At 51.1% G+C, this 16,403-nt stretch overlaps 1 protein-coding gene across 1 annotated transcript; it reads right to left on the bottom strand.

Annotated features, from left to right (window-relative positions):
- Positions 1-1,050: 1,050 nt before the first annotated feature.
- On the bottom strand, positions 1,051-4,470 carry LOC119003203 (left-right determination factor 2-like). Its single transcript, XM_037069438.1, has 4 exons — positions 3,553-4,470; positions 2,940-3,186; positions 2,519-2,761; positions 1,051-1,614 (listed from the first exon to the last, which is right to left on the bottom strand). The coding sequence occupies exons 1-4, from the start codon at positions 3,800-3,802 to the stop codon at positions 1,251-1,253; spliced, it is 1,104 nt and encodes a 367-aa protein (XP_036925333.1). The 5' UTR covers positions 3,803-4,470; the 3' UTR covers positions 1,051-1,250.
- Positions 4,471-16,403: the final 11,933 nt, after the last annotated feature.

Below are 16,403 nucleotides of genomic sequence, written 5' to 3'. Positions count from 1 at the left end.
GCCAGTCCTTTTTCCTTTCCTGCCTCAATGGCGCCACCAAGGAAGAGCAAGGTTCTAACCCCAGTAATGAGGATAAAGCCACTGACAAAAAGAAAAAGTTAGGATCTTTGATTTCAGAGAGGGAAGGGATTTCTAAATCTGATTTTTCGTGAGTGACGTTTATTTTAAAGTCGATAGATGTCCAAAATAAATCAGAATGTGGGTTCAGATTACCTAAGCCCTGTTATATAGCATACAGGTGTGGAGTGCTTGTAAAAAACATTATTTCCTCAAAGCTCCAGTGAATGTATGGGGGGGTTTCGTACTTGACAGAGAAGGATATGGAGGTTGAGAGGGTATAGCACTTACAGCCAATAAGAGCTGGGCAGACTAACAAGGAATCCAAGACCCCACACCCTGGGCCAGCCTCCTACATCAAAGTCACAGTTTAAAAGCCCCTGTAATCTTGGCATTTGAAAATGTTACATCTACACTTGCTCGCTTTACCTTTACCCCCAAATATAAAGGAGTGACCCATATTAATGTAGTACTGATGAGTTTGACCAGGTTTTCTTATTTGATAGAAAGCAGCATTAAAATAAAGCCCACTCACTGAGCCCAGAAAAGTAAAAATGTCGACAGCAAGGACAAAAAGATTTCTGCTTCAGTTCTAAAAGGATGGGCACCCCAGAATTCGAATGCATTTCAATCTTAGCTTCCTGATTTCCTTAACTGAAACCTCAACCATGCCTTTTTTTTTTTTTTGTAGCTCTTTCCTTAGTTTTCTAAACAGGTTGACCTCACCCTCAGAGAACCTTCTGTTTCCTCGCAATTGGCAGGCTTCTGTGCAAAATACAGAAATAGAGAATAAACTGGGTTTTATGTGTTTCTTGCAAAATGTGCTGAATATCTGAGCTGGGAGCACACAATCCATACTTGACCAGGGTGGCAGCTGGGTCTCCAGCCCAGAACTGTGACAGGACAGGGGAACAGTGACAGATTGGAGTTTCTGCTCTCAGATGACAAGATCTACACAGGTAAGTGCTTAGGATCAAAGGACAGAGAACACTGGGCGGGGGCTACAGAGTGACCAGGGAGTCTTGTTCCTGGGAAGCAAATATTATGGGTGTGCTGACGGGTCGCAGGAGGCAAATCTGAAGCTCAGCACAGGGCACAGAGCTTTTGCCCATCAGCAATCCCCGTCTCCGCTGGCACCTAGAGCATTTCTGACACACTCAAGAGCCCAGTCCCATGGTGGCCCTGTCCAGCGCCTATGGCTCCAGCTTCCGTGGCACGGGCGCCCCGTCCGAGGCGCAGCTGCACTTCTGCACCCTCATGTTGGGCAGGCTGACCACCTGGGGCCGGCGCCTGCCTCCTTCCTCCATGCTGACAATCACGGGCAGCGAGGTTGTCTCTGAGGCAACGCACTGTCTTGGCCCCAGAAGTGGCCACTTGAAGGTCAGGGCCTCCGGGGGCTGCTGGCAGGTGCCCACACACTCATAGGCCAGGAAGCCCGGGGGCTCCAGGACCCAGTTCTCAGCCCATTTCATGCCCTGCAGGTCAATGTACATCTCCTGGCGGCAGCAACGGGTGCCCTCGCTCACTGGCACCTCGGGGTCACAGTTGCCCTGAGCTCTGTGGGGGCAAGGAGAGATGGAGTCAGAGGTCAGCCGGGAGAGCTGAGGACGGGAGACCCAGGGAGGACCTTGGGGGGCCTTTGGAAGGAAGATGTATGACCCATCTCTCATGATGCTAAAAAATAATATGTGTGATAAATGATGAATGAATAAACATCTAAAACATAGGCACTTCACATATGGTATCTCAGATGGCACCTGCGTTTATCCTGACATGAGCCTTGCTGAGGGTCCAGCATTATCCCTATTACACATGAGGACCCTGAGACCCAGAGACATGAAGTGACATGGCACAGGCCCTGCAGCTAGTAGAAGGCAGGAACCCAGGCTGTATGACTCCAAAGTCCTGTTACATGTTCGCTGAAAAAGAATTCACGCCTGGCTGGTGTAGCTCAGTGGATTGAGCACAGGCCTTCGAACCACACGTTCGCGGTTCGATTCCCAGTCAGGGCACATGCCTGGGTTGCAGGCCAGTTCCCAGCAGGGGACTGACAAGAGGCAACCATACATTGATATTTCTCTCCTTCTCTCCTTCTCTTCCCCTCTAAAGATAAATAAATAAAATCTTTAAAAAGAGAGAAAGAATTCACGGATGCCGGAAGAAAGCTGTTCAACTTAGTAACAGCTCACGATAACATTTTTCAAAGAATTAATTATGGAAAAGGGTAAAATGAAAATAGATGATTAGAACAATGTATGTGTCGATGACAACACAGAAACCCACTGAAAATATCCGAAGGTGTTTTTCAATAAAATGATTGAATAAAGCAAATGTCCACCATTAGAAACTGACAAGTGGGGGGAGTGGGTTGCATCCTGGGCTGTCTGCACCCACCCACCCAGTTAGTCCTGGGGGTCGAGGGCCTGGACCACATAGTCCGCTTCTGCCCGCTGGGACCTACCCGAACTCGCCGAGGTCCAGGGTGTGCAGCTCCAGCTGCGGCTCGCCCTCCCCGGTGCCCGCTGGCCCCTGGGAGGCGAAGCGGACCAGCCTGTGGGCGCTGGAGGCCAGCCGGCCAGGGTGCTCCCTCTGCACTGACACCTGCAGCAGCAGGGGCTCCCGGGCCCGGCTCAGCTGCTGCCAGAAGTTCACGGCTTCTGTCACGTCGAAGGCTTTCCAGCCGCTCTCGCGGATGGACACGGGTCTGCGACACCAGGCGGAGACAGAGGCTTGGGCTGAGGGCTGGAGACTGGGGGAGTCTCTCCAGCCCATCCCCACCCCCCTCCTATTCCCCTCCGCAGGATGCGCCAGCCCCTCCCACCCCTCCCCCGCCCCTGTGGCCCACTCTCTCCCCACACACATCCTAGCCAGGGCTTCCCCACCTGGAGTCGATGAGGAACGTGCGGTTGGAGCCATCATCCCGGACTTGCAGCCACTGGATGGTGACCCGGGCTCTGTCGCTGCGCGGAGAGAGCAGCGCATGCCTGCGCAGCGCGGCCTCGGGGAGCGGCTCCTGGAAGAGGCGCAGCACCGCCTGCACCAGCTCGCTGTTGGGGGGCAGCCGCTGCTCCATGCTGAACACCAGCAGGTGCGTGGAGGCCTCGGACGCCAGGAACCTGCCGGCCACCTCTGGGGACAACAGCAGGGTCAGCGGGGCCTCTCCGGGCATCAGGGGACCTCTGAGGGTAATAGGACCACTGAGGTGCTGGCCAGGTGGAGAGAGAACCAAGCCTAGTTAAGCAGAAAGCTCCCTGGGGCCTGTGTATAGCCTTTTATAACAATCCCCAGGAGCAGGAAGGGCGGCCCTTGGGGCCTGAGCTAACAGGGTCAGCTGGGATGTGGAACATCAGAATCCTCAACCTGGGCACCTGGGTCTGTCTCTTGCCACCCAGGGGGCAAGTCCCAGCCCCAGAAGCCTTTCCAAATGGGCACATCCAGTTTTAGCCCCCTCCCCCCACCCCAAGTCCCAGAGTGCAGCAGGCGGGGAGGCCTCACCTCGGAAGTTCTGGCTGAACCTCTTCCCTCTGGAGGGGGGCCCATGGCTGCGCCTCAGCAGGGCCACATACTGGGCCCTCACGTGGGCAGGCGTGACCAGCTCCTCCGCGTCACTCTCGTCCAGGACGGGCACCTGGCTGAGGCGCAGCTGCTGCAGCAGGCTGCTCAGGATCTGCTCCTCCGTCACGGCCGCCCCGGGGCCCATCAGGGGCAGCGCCCAGAGTGCCCAGCAGAGCCACAGGGACCTCATGGTGCCACTCAGGAGGAGGAGTAGAGCAGTGTCCCCCAAGGAGGGTCTGGGAGGGTCCCAGGCGGGTGTGTTGAGAGCTAGGCTGGGCCAGCTTTATAGCAGCCCTGGGCTGGGCCTGCATGGTGAGGGGGGGAAGGTCACACCCCTCTTCTCCTGGGAGCTCTGCAGCCAGACAGGTCCCTAAGCCCTGAGGAGGGGCTGTCTGGGAAGGACACAAAGCCTGCCTGGATGCCACATGGCGGGGGCCTCTGGCTGCTGCTGTCTGGCAGCTCCGTAATAATCTTAGTGCCTATTGAATTTCCCTGGCTCTACCCCAGTCCTAGTCTAAGAAAAACCAAGACTGTTCTGCGGAAAAGTCCCACTAGCCAGAGCCAGCTGTGGAAGTCCCTTTCCTGGGGGCCAGTCTGGGTTTGCTGGCGGAGAAGGAAGCAGGGAAAGCGGTCTGCATTCTTGTGGTCCTGGGCCAGGCCTCGCTCAGGGCATTCCCCAGAAGCCCCTTGAGTCATCTCTCTCCGGTCCCTGCAAGCTCCCCTCCTCTCCACAGTCCCTCAGGGGCGCTGGTCCTCCCTTATGATAGAAGGAAGCTTGATGCCGTCTGGACAGAAATCTGGCATCTGGGCTCTTTGGAAGTGCCCAGGAAAGAGATGCCTGCAGCATCTTGGCAGAGTGAGACTGTGCTCTGCAGGGAGCCGGGCCTCTGGCCCTCACCACCAGCACTCGGTCCAGGCCCATGCCATGCCCGGAAGGGGCTTCAGGGACAGGGACCCAGAAGGCAGAGGCCAGAGCTGCCCAGAGTCCTGTCCTGTCCAAAGCCACAGGTTCTGGGCTCCGTGGAGTGGGTGGGAGCCCCCCTGGGCCTCCTCCAACACACATTTTGTTTAGGCTGGGCTCACATATGCTGCTCGCTGGCCATCTGACCTGCTAGCAAGTTCCGTCCCCACTCGGTGCTTCAGTTCCCTCGTCTGCAGGAGGGGCGATAGTAATGGGCTCTGGGACAGGGCTGGCAGGAAGATTCAATGCAGTTGCAGTGCCTGGTGCGTAGTAAGCCCATGCAAAGGTTCACTGCCATCAGCACAGTTTCTTTTCCTGACATGGTGACAACCGGCAGAGCTAACTGGGTGCCAGGTGCCGCTTGACGCTCTGGACGTGGACTCACAACAGCCCTAGGAGGCAGGTGTCGATACCCACCTGAAGCAAAGTCACAACAGCACATGGTGAAGGAACCCACCCACACCCACCCAGCAAGTGGAGGGCTGGGGAGGTCATCTGTCCCCAGCGGCCCCTCCTGGCCCAGGAGATTCAAGGATGTGCCGGAGGAAGTCCTTCCCAGAACCCATGTCCTGCCTGTCACATGGGAGGTGAGCAATGATGGTGAAGGCAGACAAGGAGAATTGTGGGTGAAGGGGCCCAGTGGGCAGGGAGCATCCCCCTCCCCCTTCCCAATAGGGGTGCTGTGTCACTGGCAGGTTTCTGGTGCCCCCCCCCCCACGACTGTGCTCCTGACACATCCCAGGCTGAGGCAGAGAGAACCTTCTGGTGCACCCAGGTGGGATTCCTCCTGGATGAGAGCCCGAGGACATCGTGCATAAATTGCCGCCGTATGCGTAGGTGGGTGTACTTTGAGGGGCTTCAGTAATAAGGTGGGGGGCTTAGAATTTGTGGAAGGGGAGGAATGATAACAACACTGGTAATATTCATAATGGCTAACAGTGCTTATGGGCTGTGCACTGTTCTGAGTGTTTTACATACTTCAACTCTTTATCCTCACAAGTTGCCATTATTGTTCCCATTTCACAGATGAAGAAACTGAGACATTAAACTTTACCCTGTTGCCCAAGGTTCTACAGCTAGCAAGTGCCAGAGCTAGAGTTGCTTGAAGAACAGGAAACAGAGATCCTGCCAAATACGAACACAGGACCAGGTAAGAGGAAATACCGAGATTTTGACAGTTGGACCCAAGAGGGAAATCTCGGGCGGGGGGGTGGCGGGACTGGGCCACCACTGCTTCCGGCTCCCCTCTCCTTTCCTCTCCCTCTTCCGTTTCCACGGAATCGGTGTCATTCACAAGGAGGGTTCAAATCCCATCTTGGGGCCCTATCTCAGAGTTTGAACATTCTGAAACTATAAGGTGCCACCTCTGTGCTGGGCCCAAACAGGCCCTCCCGCGCTCTCTGTGACAAGTGTAGCCTTCTTCAAAAGAATCATGTTGCTTTTTTTTTTGCAAGTGATGATTAGCAGGGACAGGGCTTGATGCAAACATTTGGGCCTCAAGTCAAGCCAAAAGGTGCAGAAGTGTCCCATTTACAGGAGGCCCAGGGCCTGTGGCCCTTAGCCCCTTGAAGCGGTCTTCTGGGCTGGTGTCCCATAAATATGCAAAGTCCGCCAGCCTGGGCGCTGGGAAAGAGGAAGCCCTGTAGCTTATCACCGGCCAGGGTGGTGCCAAGGATATGACGCCCAGGCATGCCAGGGGTCCTTTGACAGTCCCCAAACACCTAGACCCCCGGAGTTCACTGGGACTGGCTTCAGCAGGAACCTGCTGTCACAAGAGAGGGGCCAGGCCCCTGGGGGCTGCTGCTCCCTGACTGATACAGGCTCCTCCCACCAAGGAGCTGCCTCCCTGAGGGCGGGGGACCATGGGAGTCCCCAGCAGTCAGGAGCCCCTTCTGCACGGGGCATAACTGACCAGTTAACCGAAACTTCATTTTCCAGATGCCCTGCCACCCTCACCCCCAGACGTCTCCTGGGTGCTCCTGAACTGACCCCCTAGCATGGAGCCCCCTAGAGCTGAGTGCTCAGTGGGGACTAGAGCAGACCAGTCACCCTCAGCATCGCTGACTGGTCCCGCCGACCCGGGTGGGTTTCCGGAGCTCCAAGGGGCCACCGAGAGCCTGGGCAAGCGGACCACCACTGGGAAACGGAGAACCCTTCTCTATCTCGGGGACCTCCCTTAAGGGGGTGTCCCCCCAGCAAGGTGCCATACCCTTCACCTCCTCCCTGTTACTTTGGAGAATCAGTACAGCAAGTCCCTGAATAGGTCTTTTTGGTTCCCAGCCATTTTGCTGTAACGCTGATGAGGAAAAAACAAAATCACTCCCTGGCCACGGCCACGGTCCACGCGGAGCTGGATTAGAATCAGCGGATTGGAAAACAATGATCTTACTGGCGTTTATTCATCTTTCTTAAATATGTTGTAGAGCTCACATTTCTCTCCATGTTTAATACTAGAAGTGTTTTGGCTCTCTGTTTTTATGACCAGAAATATGCCTAGGAATTTAACATTTCTATCAATTAGCCTTGCGCAACATTGGTTTCGTTACACGTCATTTCCCTTGAAGTCGCAGTTTCTGAGGACTTTCTGTACAAACAGTTCTGATTCTTCATAGAATCGGAGCTGAAATGGACTCTCCAGAGCATTGTCCTGCTCCCAGTTTTTAGAGCTAAGAAACCTAGGCTCTGAGAGGTGACGACCCCCACCCCCCCAGGCTCACACAGGTGATGCCTGCGCCGTTGTGTCTTCCGATTCCCAGCCCTGAGTTCCTTCTGCACCCTCCAGCTGTTCCCAGTGCACAGTGTTGCCCAGCCTCCTGAAGCTGGTGGGAAGCGGCCATCAGCTCTGGGTGGGTGGGGGACCCGGTCACCCCAGGGTCGGGGCAGGGCCGGGCTGGGAGGTGTCAGCAGCAGGCAGACAGACAGAGGATCAACTTCCAGACTCCTGTGGCTTCCTGGACACAGGCTCCCGGTCCTGGATGTGGATTTCAGGCGGCCTGAAGTTTTGCTCAGAGGAAATAAAATAATTGGGCAATTAGCTAGTGGCCAGGAGAAGACTGGAGTGTGGATTGGGAGACTTTTTATGGACCCGTGGTCAGGAGGGGGGAAGCTGCCCTTTGTCATGCAGAGAGCGGGCCTCCCCTCTGTGAGAGTTTGGGCCTGGAGTCTGGTGGGTCAGTTGTGGGGTCAGGGGGCCCCTGAAAAGCAGAAAAACTGTAAACAGCCGCGTCTGGCGTGGGGGAGGGAGGACCGTGTATAAAGCCGTCTAGCTCATCCCCCTCCCTCCCAAGGCTTTCTAAGGCGGATGAAGCCCATGCTGTTCACAAACCTATGGTGTGAGGGATTTTCAAATTTTCTGAAGAGGTTTTCTCAGAGACACTATGTTGCGGCTGCTCCGCACGTCCCGTGAGAATGCTGGAGGAGAATACAAACTCAGGGCCCAGCAGACNCTTCCAGACTCCTGTGGCTTCCTGGACACAGGCTCCCGGTCCTGGATGTGGATTCCAGGCGGCCTGAAGTTTTGCTCAGAGGAAATAAAATAATTGGGCAATTAGCTAGTGGCCAGGAGAAGACTGGAGTGTGGATTGGGAGACTTTTTATGGACCGGTGGTCAGGAGTGGGGAAGCTGCCCTTTGTCATGCAGAGAGCGGGCCTCCCCTCTGTGAGAGTTTGGGCCTGGAGTCTGGTGGGTCAGTTGTGGGGTCAGGGGGGCCCTGAAAAGCAGAAAAACTGTAAACAGCCGCTTCTGGCATGGGGGAGGGAGGACCGTGTATAAAGCCGTCTAGCTCATCCCCCTCCCTCCCAAGGCTTTCTAAGGCGGATGAAGCCCATGCTGTTCACAAACCTATGGTGTGAGGGATTTTCAAATTTTCTGAGGATGTTTTCTCAGAGACACTATGTTGCGGCTGCTCCGCACGTCCCGTGAGAATGCTGGAGGAGAATACAAACTCAGGGCCCAGCAGACGCAAGGCCTACTTGCGTGGGGTAATAATATGGGTGTAATAATTTATAGTTTTAACTTGAACATTTTGCCTAAAATGTCTTACAGTGTGCTTGAGTGGGATATTGTTATGTCACAGAATTACATGCTTGTGATTTTGTAATAAAAGAGAGGTGTTATTTGTGCCGGACCCCAGTACTTCGCTCCCCCACACACACCTGGGACGGAGGACACTTAAAGACCGGTCTCCTCCTACCCGGCCCGCCTCAGCCTTGAGGTCGCCCAGCCTTCCAGCCGGCTTTGTTCTCCCTGGGAAGGATGCCATGGTTCCCGCAGTGGTGCCCCTTGGCCTGGGTCACTCCACACAGTTTGGCCGTCATGGAGCCACAGGGCCAGCTGCCCCTGAGCTTTGGGGTAGGACCCCCATTCCTCACCTCCCCTCAGCCCGAAAGCTTTTCCACGAGCCCTGCCCTGGCACCTCCCACCTTCCACCAGGTCTGGATTTGTCCCCGGAGGTGGTTATTTCTGCCTGGGACCACTGAGGAATCCTGGCCCCCGGCCCAGGCCACCTGAGTGGGCTTTTCGGGGGGCAGGGGGAGAACCTGGATGTTAATGCTCCTCACATTGGGAAGGGGCTTGGGAAGGAGCATGGGGCTGCGGGGATGGGGGGATGGGGGGGATGGGGGGGAGGACCGCACAGCCTGGCCCATGAAGACAAAACAACCCGTCATCCCACAAAGGTTGTGCTTCTGTCCACCCAAGCCGGGCCAGAAGATTCCTCGGCTTCCTGACTGGCTGTGAAGAGAGGAAAGAAAACAATCAAAAGGAAAAGGAATGGGCCTACACCGGCTCATTCATTCTCCGAGGCCTAAAAGCCCTCAACTCTCACCTGCGCAGTGTTCGCATCTGGTCAGTCTCAGAAAGACCTTCCTTCCTTCGTGAAAATTCTCCCCTCGTGTTCTGACCACCCCATCAGTCCCTGCCCAGCTCACCGCTGTGAGCTCTGGGTGCCCGTGGTCCCCCGTGAGAACAGCTGGATGACACTCCCTGTGACCTTCTGGATACACAGGCTTGTACGCCGTTGTCAAGCCAGGCACCAGCTGAGCGAGGGATGGACACCCTCCTGTTTGAGTCTGTAGTCATGCCTGGCTCGGAGCTTAGACAACATTTGGAGAGAGAGAAATGGATGGATGAGCCTCTTTCTGCTAAACATTTTGAAATTTGAATTAAGAGACATGAGATCACAGTCCATGGTAAGGCCAGTATTCCTTCAGGAAGCTAGTGGTACACGCATACAAGGTCAAGGTTGAAAGCCACATACAGTTGGCAGAGGGACAGACAGTGGCAAGTGCCTCCTACACTCCAGCCTAACCCCTGTCCACTTTCCTGGAGCAATGCTATGTCTCGCACACACTTCAGGGTGGTCCGAACCTACACGAGATCAGCCACCTGATACCACTGGTATACGTAGCAATTTTCGACCTTTTCCATCTCGTGGCACACATCAGCTAATTACAAAAAGTCCGCGGCACACTCAAAAACACATTTGACCCCGATCCTGACCAACACAAAGGGTGTCGTTTTCATTCATTCACACAGGAGAGCTATTGGTGGGCTGGCTGCTGTTGTTTGCCTGACAGTCTAGGGGGAGAGAGGTCAGTGCCCCCAACTGGATAGGTAGAGCGTGGTTTTAAAATTCTTGCAGCACACCAGTTAGAAACTGCTGGTCCACGGCAACAGGGAGACACGGCCAGGAGCGCTGAGAACCAGAGCTGGGCGCCCATACTCCTGGCCTCGCACGACTTCTGGAACTTAGGTCTTTGGGATCTCCCCGTTCTAGACAGAAAATTCTTTTTTTTTAAAGATTTTATTTATCTTTAGAGGGGAAGGGAAGGAGAGAGGGAAAAAAATATCAATATATGGTTGCCTCTCATGAGTCCCCTGCTGGGAACTGGCCTGCAACCCAGGCATGTGCCCTGACTGGGAATCGAACCATGATCATGTGGTTCGCAGGCCTGTGCTCAATCCACTGAGCTACGCCAGACAGGGCTCTAGACAGAAAATTCTTAAAGACCCGGGTCGCATTGGGTTTTCGAGGCTGTAGGTACTGAGAGGAGGGCCCTGGGATTGACACTGAGGTCACTACTCCATGCTCCAATCTTCAGCCGGCTAAAGCCAGGTGGGAAGAAGGGATTTGCACATCCTGAGAGGTAATTGGAAAGGCGGGCTGAGTAAACAAAATACATAATAATGAGCCTGGAGTCATTTGAAAATCAGTAGGATTAGCCCTCTCCTGCTGGGATGGATCCTTTTCGCAGAAACTTAGCATTTTATCAAAGGCTTAGCGCCCAGCTATCTCGGAAAGGAAACGAGCTTTTGCCGTCCACTACTGGTGTTTCACCCCCTCTCTGCATGTGCAGTGAGGGAACGTGACACTCCAGCCACCACGCAGCCCCTACACCTCCTGCAAACACTTTCTGCTTCCTCTGCGGAGCAGCTCTAAGCCGTCCCTCGAGCATTTGGCTGGCCTCTTGGTCTCCAGGCTCTCGGAGAGGCGCCTGTTGGGAGCTGATGAGTTTCCGAAAGAGCCTCTGCGTGTGTGTGTGTGTGTGTGTGCATGTGTGTGTGTTCAAAGACATATTTGACCTTATTCACCAATGTCACCCCCATGCATTTAATTTTTTTAAAAAGACATTTCTATCGTACAAGATCAAATAGCAAAGAGGGTTTATAAAGAAAAGCACGTCCCCCACACCACCCCTTTCCACTCTCCGGGCCTCTCTGCTGATGCCTTCCCTCCCAACAGGGATGGTCTGGGTCTGCCTGGTCTCTTTTCTTCCATCCTCCTCTCACTTTCTTAATAAACACGGGGGGTCCTTCTAGTTCTTTTTGTCACTTTGGCAAATGTAAACAGTATACTAAAACCTGTATTTCTTGCTCCTCAAGCTGGAGGCAGTGTTCATTGAGGAAATTAGTAACCAACACACACACACAAAACTTCAGAACTGCGACGGCCGCCTACCTTCTCCCTCCCCGACTCCCGGCCGCTACCAGCGGCACCCTACCCTTTGCATTGTCAGAACTGGTAACCTGAACGCATCCTTTGTTTATACGTTGATTGTAAATGCTGAAAACCAATAAGTGACATTTATGTTATCATGATTATATAAATACTATTTATTGTAGTGCCGAAAAGGATGCTGAGATGACTTTTGTAAACTCTGGGTCCAAAATAAACCCAAAGAAAGCAGTATGGAATTTTCTAAGAAAACTAAAAATGGACGTGCCTTTTGACCCAGCAATTCCACTGCTAGGAGTATATCCTAAGAACCCTGAAACACCAATCCAAAAGAACCTATGCACCCCTATGTTCATAGCAGCACAATTTACGATAGCCAAGAGTTGGAAGCAACCTAGATGCCCATCGGTCAATGACTGGATCAAAAAACTATGGTACATTTACACAATGGAATTCTATGCTGCAGAAAGGAAGAAGGAGCTCCTACCCTTTGCCACATCATGGATGGAACTGGAAAGCATTATGCTGAGTGAAATAAGCCAGGGGGTGAAAGACAAATACCACATGATCTCACCTTTAACAGGAATCTAAACAACAAAACAAGCAAGCAAGCAAAATGTAAACAAAGACACTGAAATACAGAACGTGCTGACAGGGTCCAGAGGGGAGAGGGGAGAGAATCACAGGGGAAAAGGGGAAGGACTCACATGAACAAGTATAAAGGACACATGGACAATAACTAAGGTGGGGGGCGGAGATGGGAAGGAGGTGGGGAGCACTGGCGGAGGGCAGGGCTGGGAATACAAGAAAGAAAACTGTACTTGAACAAGAGTTAAATAAAAAAAATAAAAAATAAATAAACCCAAAGAAAAGTGTTTCTGGAATCAAACACGAATGGATTCACTTTTCTTATATAATCTGTCAATTATTCCTAATACCTCATTTTTAAAAAAGATTTTATTTATTTTTAGAGAGAGGGGAAGGAAGGGAGAGAGGTAAACATCAATGTGTTTACACCAATGTGGGGTTGCCTCTCATGCACCCCCTACTGGGGACCCGGCCTGCAACCCAGGCATGTGCCCTGACTGGGAATCCAACCAGTGACCCTTTGGTTCGCAGGCCCACGCTCAGTCCACTGAGCCACACCAACCAGGGCCTCATACCTCACTTTAATCTGCTTCATATTTAGATCATGATTTTCTTGTTCAGCCTTTCATTTTTTCTTGGAGCTGCTGATGACTTCTTGTTGACAAAATAACGTGCCTTCATCATATCTTCAAAATGATTCAGCCTTTTTTTCATCTATTTCATAGGAATTTTTTTTTCTAGCAGTATCTTCCCTTCTTCCAGAGACGTCTGTTCTCTGGCTGAAACTTAGATAAGGGTCTTCTCGAGGCCCACTACACCGCTGTTGTTGGTGTCTCCCCTCACTGCTTATTTTGGGTCAGATCCACTGTGTTCTACCTCTTCTTTTCTCCTTTATTTTGCTGGAATACATCTGCAAGTAACTTTCTCAGAAAGGAAGCCTAACTGTCTACAAATGTCTCTATTCTTTCCTTTGACTTGATGGGCATGGGCGTAGAATTCAAGCTTCAGAAAGGACTCTCAGAATGCTACGGCATTGCTCCGCTGACTTCCAGTGAGCAGGGCAGGTGGGGTTGCTCATGAAAAGTGAGATGCCATTCTAATGTTCTATAATTATTTAATGTTTTCTCTTAAAGCTTTTGGATCTTCCACGCTGAAATGCAAATTTTTTAGCCTTCTTGTTTGGGAACTGTATATGGGTATTCCTCTAATGGTATTCTATTAGTATATTGTTATATTGTGTATATATGTTAATATGTATTTATATAAGGAAATATGAGATATACGTCTATTTCTCTAAGATAAATACTGAGAACTGGGTAGAAGAATGTGCATAGTTTACAGTTTTATCAGAATCTGCCAAGTTGCTCTTCAAGAACTCCCTACTAATTTACAGACCCTACTGTATCTGGGAAAACTAGCGTCTTCTCATCCTCGCCCTCTCTTAATTAGGCTCCTACATTTTGCTAATTGAATATGGGGCGGGAGGGGGAGGGAATCGTACTGCCTTTATTTCACACTCCTCTGGTTAATGGTGAGATTGAACGGTTTTTCCAACATTACTGAGCCGTGTAGATTTCCTCCTCCAGTTTTTTTTGTTGCTGTTGTTCTGTGCTTTGTCGTTTCCTCATCGCTTTGCAGCAACTTTTTCTGCATTCTGGATACAGATCCTCTCTTGACCAAATGAACGATAATGTAGCATCCCAGGCCGTGGCTGGGATGCTCCCTTTTTTATGGCTCCGCTTTAAGCTCATAGTGCTTTGTACTTTCTTAAAGTGAGATTTATTCATCTTTTCTTTGTTGCATTTTATTTAAGAATGCCTTCCTTACTCCTGGACCTGTGTGAGCCCTTTTCATATGAAGTTCTTTAGTATATTCACACCCTTCATATAATGTATACATGCACTTGACATGTACTCTCTATATACACATATGTGTGTGTACATATCATACACCCTGACTTTACATTGTAAAATATTCATGACTTTTTAGTCTAGCCCTTATGTCACTGGTTTTTACATAAATTTTGTATTTTAGAACAGTTTTATATTTACAGAAAAATTGCAAAGACAGCACAGAGAGTTCCCATAGATCCCACACAATTTCCCCTACTATTAGGGNACTGAGCCGTGTAGATTTCCTCTTCCAGTTTTTTTGTTGTTGTTGTTCTGTGCTTTGTCGTTTCCTCATCGCTTTGCAGCAACTTTTTCTGCATACAAAAGTTTTTTCTGCATTCTGGATACAGATCCTCTCTTGACCAAATGCACGATAATGTAGCATCCCAGGCCGTGGCTGGGATTTATTCATCTTTTCTTGGTTGCATTTTATTTAAGAATGCCTTCCTTACTCCTGGACCTGTGTGAGCCCTTTTCATATGAAGTTCTTTAGTATATTCACACCCTTCATATAATGTATACACGCACTTGACATGTACTCTCTATATACACATATGTGTGTGTATATACATCAAACACCCTGACTTTACATTGTAAAATATTCATGACTTTTTAGTCTAGCCCTTATGTCACTGGTTTTTACATAAATTTTGTATTTTAGAACAGTTTTATATTTACAGAAAAATTGCAAAGACAGCACAGAGAGTTCCCATAGATCCCACACAATTTCCCCTACTATTAGGGCATCTTCCATTAGCATGGTACTCTCGTCAGGATCACTGAGCCAATGTTAATATCTTATTCCTAAGTTAAATATGTACTCAGATCACCTTAGTTCTCACCTAATGTCCCCTGTTTGGTCCAGGACACCACTCAGGACACTGCATTACATTTCACCGTCTCGGTCCCTCTTGGCTGTGGCAGTTGGCTTTGGATTTCACAAATCACGAGGAACCGGGAGCAGATGCGACGGCTGGAAACTCCAGGAAGCTATTTCGGCTGGAGGAGTCAAACCTCTGGGCATCATCGGTACACAGGCAGTGCCATTCCTGGTGACAGAGAAGAGGACACTCGTGCAGCCTGGTGGAGAGGTCTGCCAAAATCTCTCCAGAGAGAGAGAGAAGTTGCCATGTAACAAATTATCTCCAGACTCAGCAGTGAAGACACCAAGTCTGCTTGCACTTCCTACCTCACGGTTTCTGAGGGTCCAGCACCCAGGAGCAGCTCAGCGGGCCGCTTCTGACTCAGGGTCTCTGGTGAGGCTGCGGCCAACAGGAGGCATGGCTAGACTTGCGGGACCCACACCCAGACTGGATGCTCACACAGCCGTCGGCGGGAGGCCTCAGCCCTTTGCCAGGTGGAGCTTCCAGAGGGTTCGAGAAGCAGCTAGAGAGCCTCAATGTCTTTTTTTATTAATTTTTTTTCAAAGAGAGAGAAAGTGGGGGAGAGAAATATCGATTTGTTGCTCCATGTATTTATGCATTCATTGATTGATTCTTCCATGTGCCCTGACTAGGGATCGAACCCACAACCTTGGCATTTCGGGGTGACACTACCCAGTCAGGGTGTAGCCTCCACTTTCCCTCAAGGGAGGAAGTCAGGGTTTGAACTTGAAATCTGAGAATTGCCTAACAGAAGTAATATGTGACATCAACCAAAGCAAATGTTTCAGAGACTTTAAAAACTGGATTCTCTGCTCGTCATTGACTTCTTGGCATTAATTTTCATTTTTAAAAATACTCAGTGTGTCTCGCGTGCAGTGGAACGAAACGCGTGGGCCTGGTGACGGTGGTGGCTGCGGTGCCGGTGGGGGTCTCGGCAGCGAGCGGCAGAGGGAAGCCATTGTCTCTCTTTGACCCCGCCCCCACATACAACGTCACAACCCAGAGACTGAGTTGCCCGGCTCTGGTGAAAACCTAGGGCTCCGATCCTGCTACTTAACAGGCACGAACAACCCAAAAGATGGCGCAAGAGGAACTCAAAGTCCCAGAGCCAATAACTCTAAGCGACCGAAATTGCCAGCCTCTCAGAAGCCCAATTTAAAACACTGTTTATCAGGATGCTCACAGAATTGGTAGATTACAGCCACAAATTAAAGGAACATATGAAGGCTAAACTAATTGAAATGAAGGGAGATGTCCAGGAAACCAATAGCGATGGAAAGGAAACTGGGACTCAAATCAATGGAATGGACCAGAAGGAAGAACAAAACATCCCACCAGAAAGGAATGAAGAAATGAGAATTCAAAAAAATGAGGAGAGGCTTAGGAACCTCCAGGACATCTTTAAACGTTCCAACATCCGGATTATAGGGGTACCAGAAGGGGGAAAGAAACAGCCACGAGTGGAAAACTTATTTGAACAAATAATAAAGGAGAACTTCCCCAGTCTGGC

The sequence above is a fragment of the Sturnira hondurensis genome, unplaced genomic scaffold (genome assembly GCF_014824575.4).
Source record: "Sturnira hondurensis isolate 20B ecotype Veracruz unplaced genomic scaffold, ASM1482457v3 Scaffold0018525, whole genome shotgun sequence".
In the NCBI taxonomy this organism is placed as follows: Eukaryota; Metazoa; Chordata; class Mammalia; order Chiroptera; family Phyllostomidae; genus Sturnira; species Sturnira hondurensis.
The sequence above is the reverse complement of the archived record's forward strand: the minus strand, read 5'-3'. Positions and strand labels throughout refer to the sequence as shown.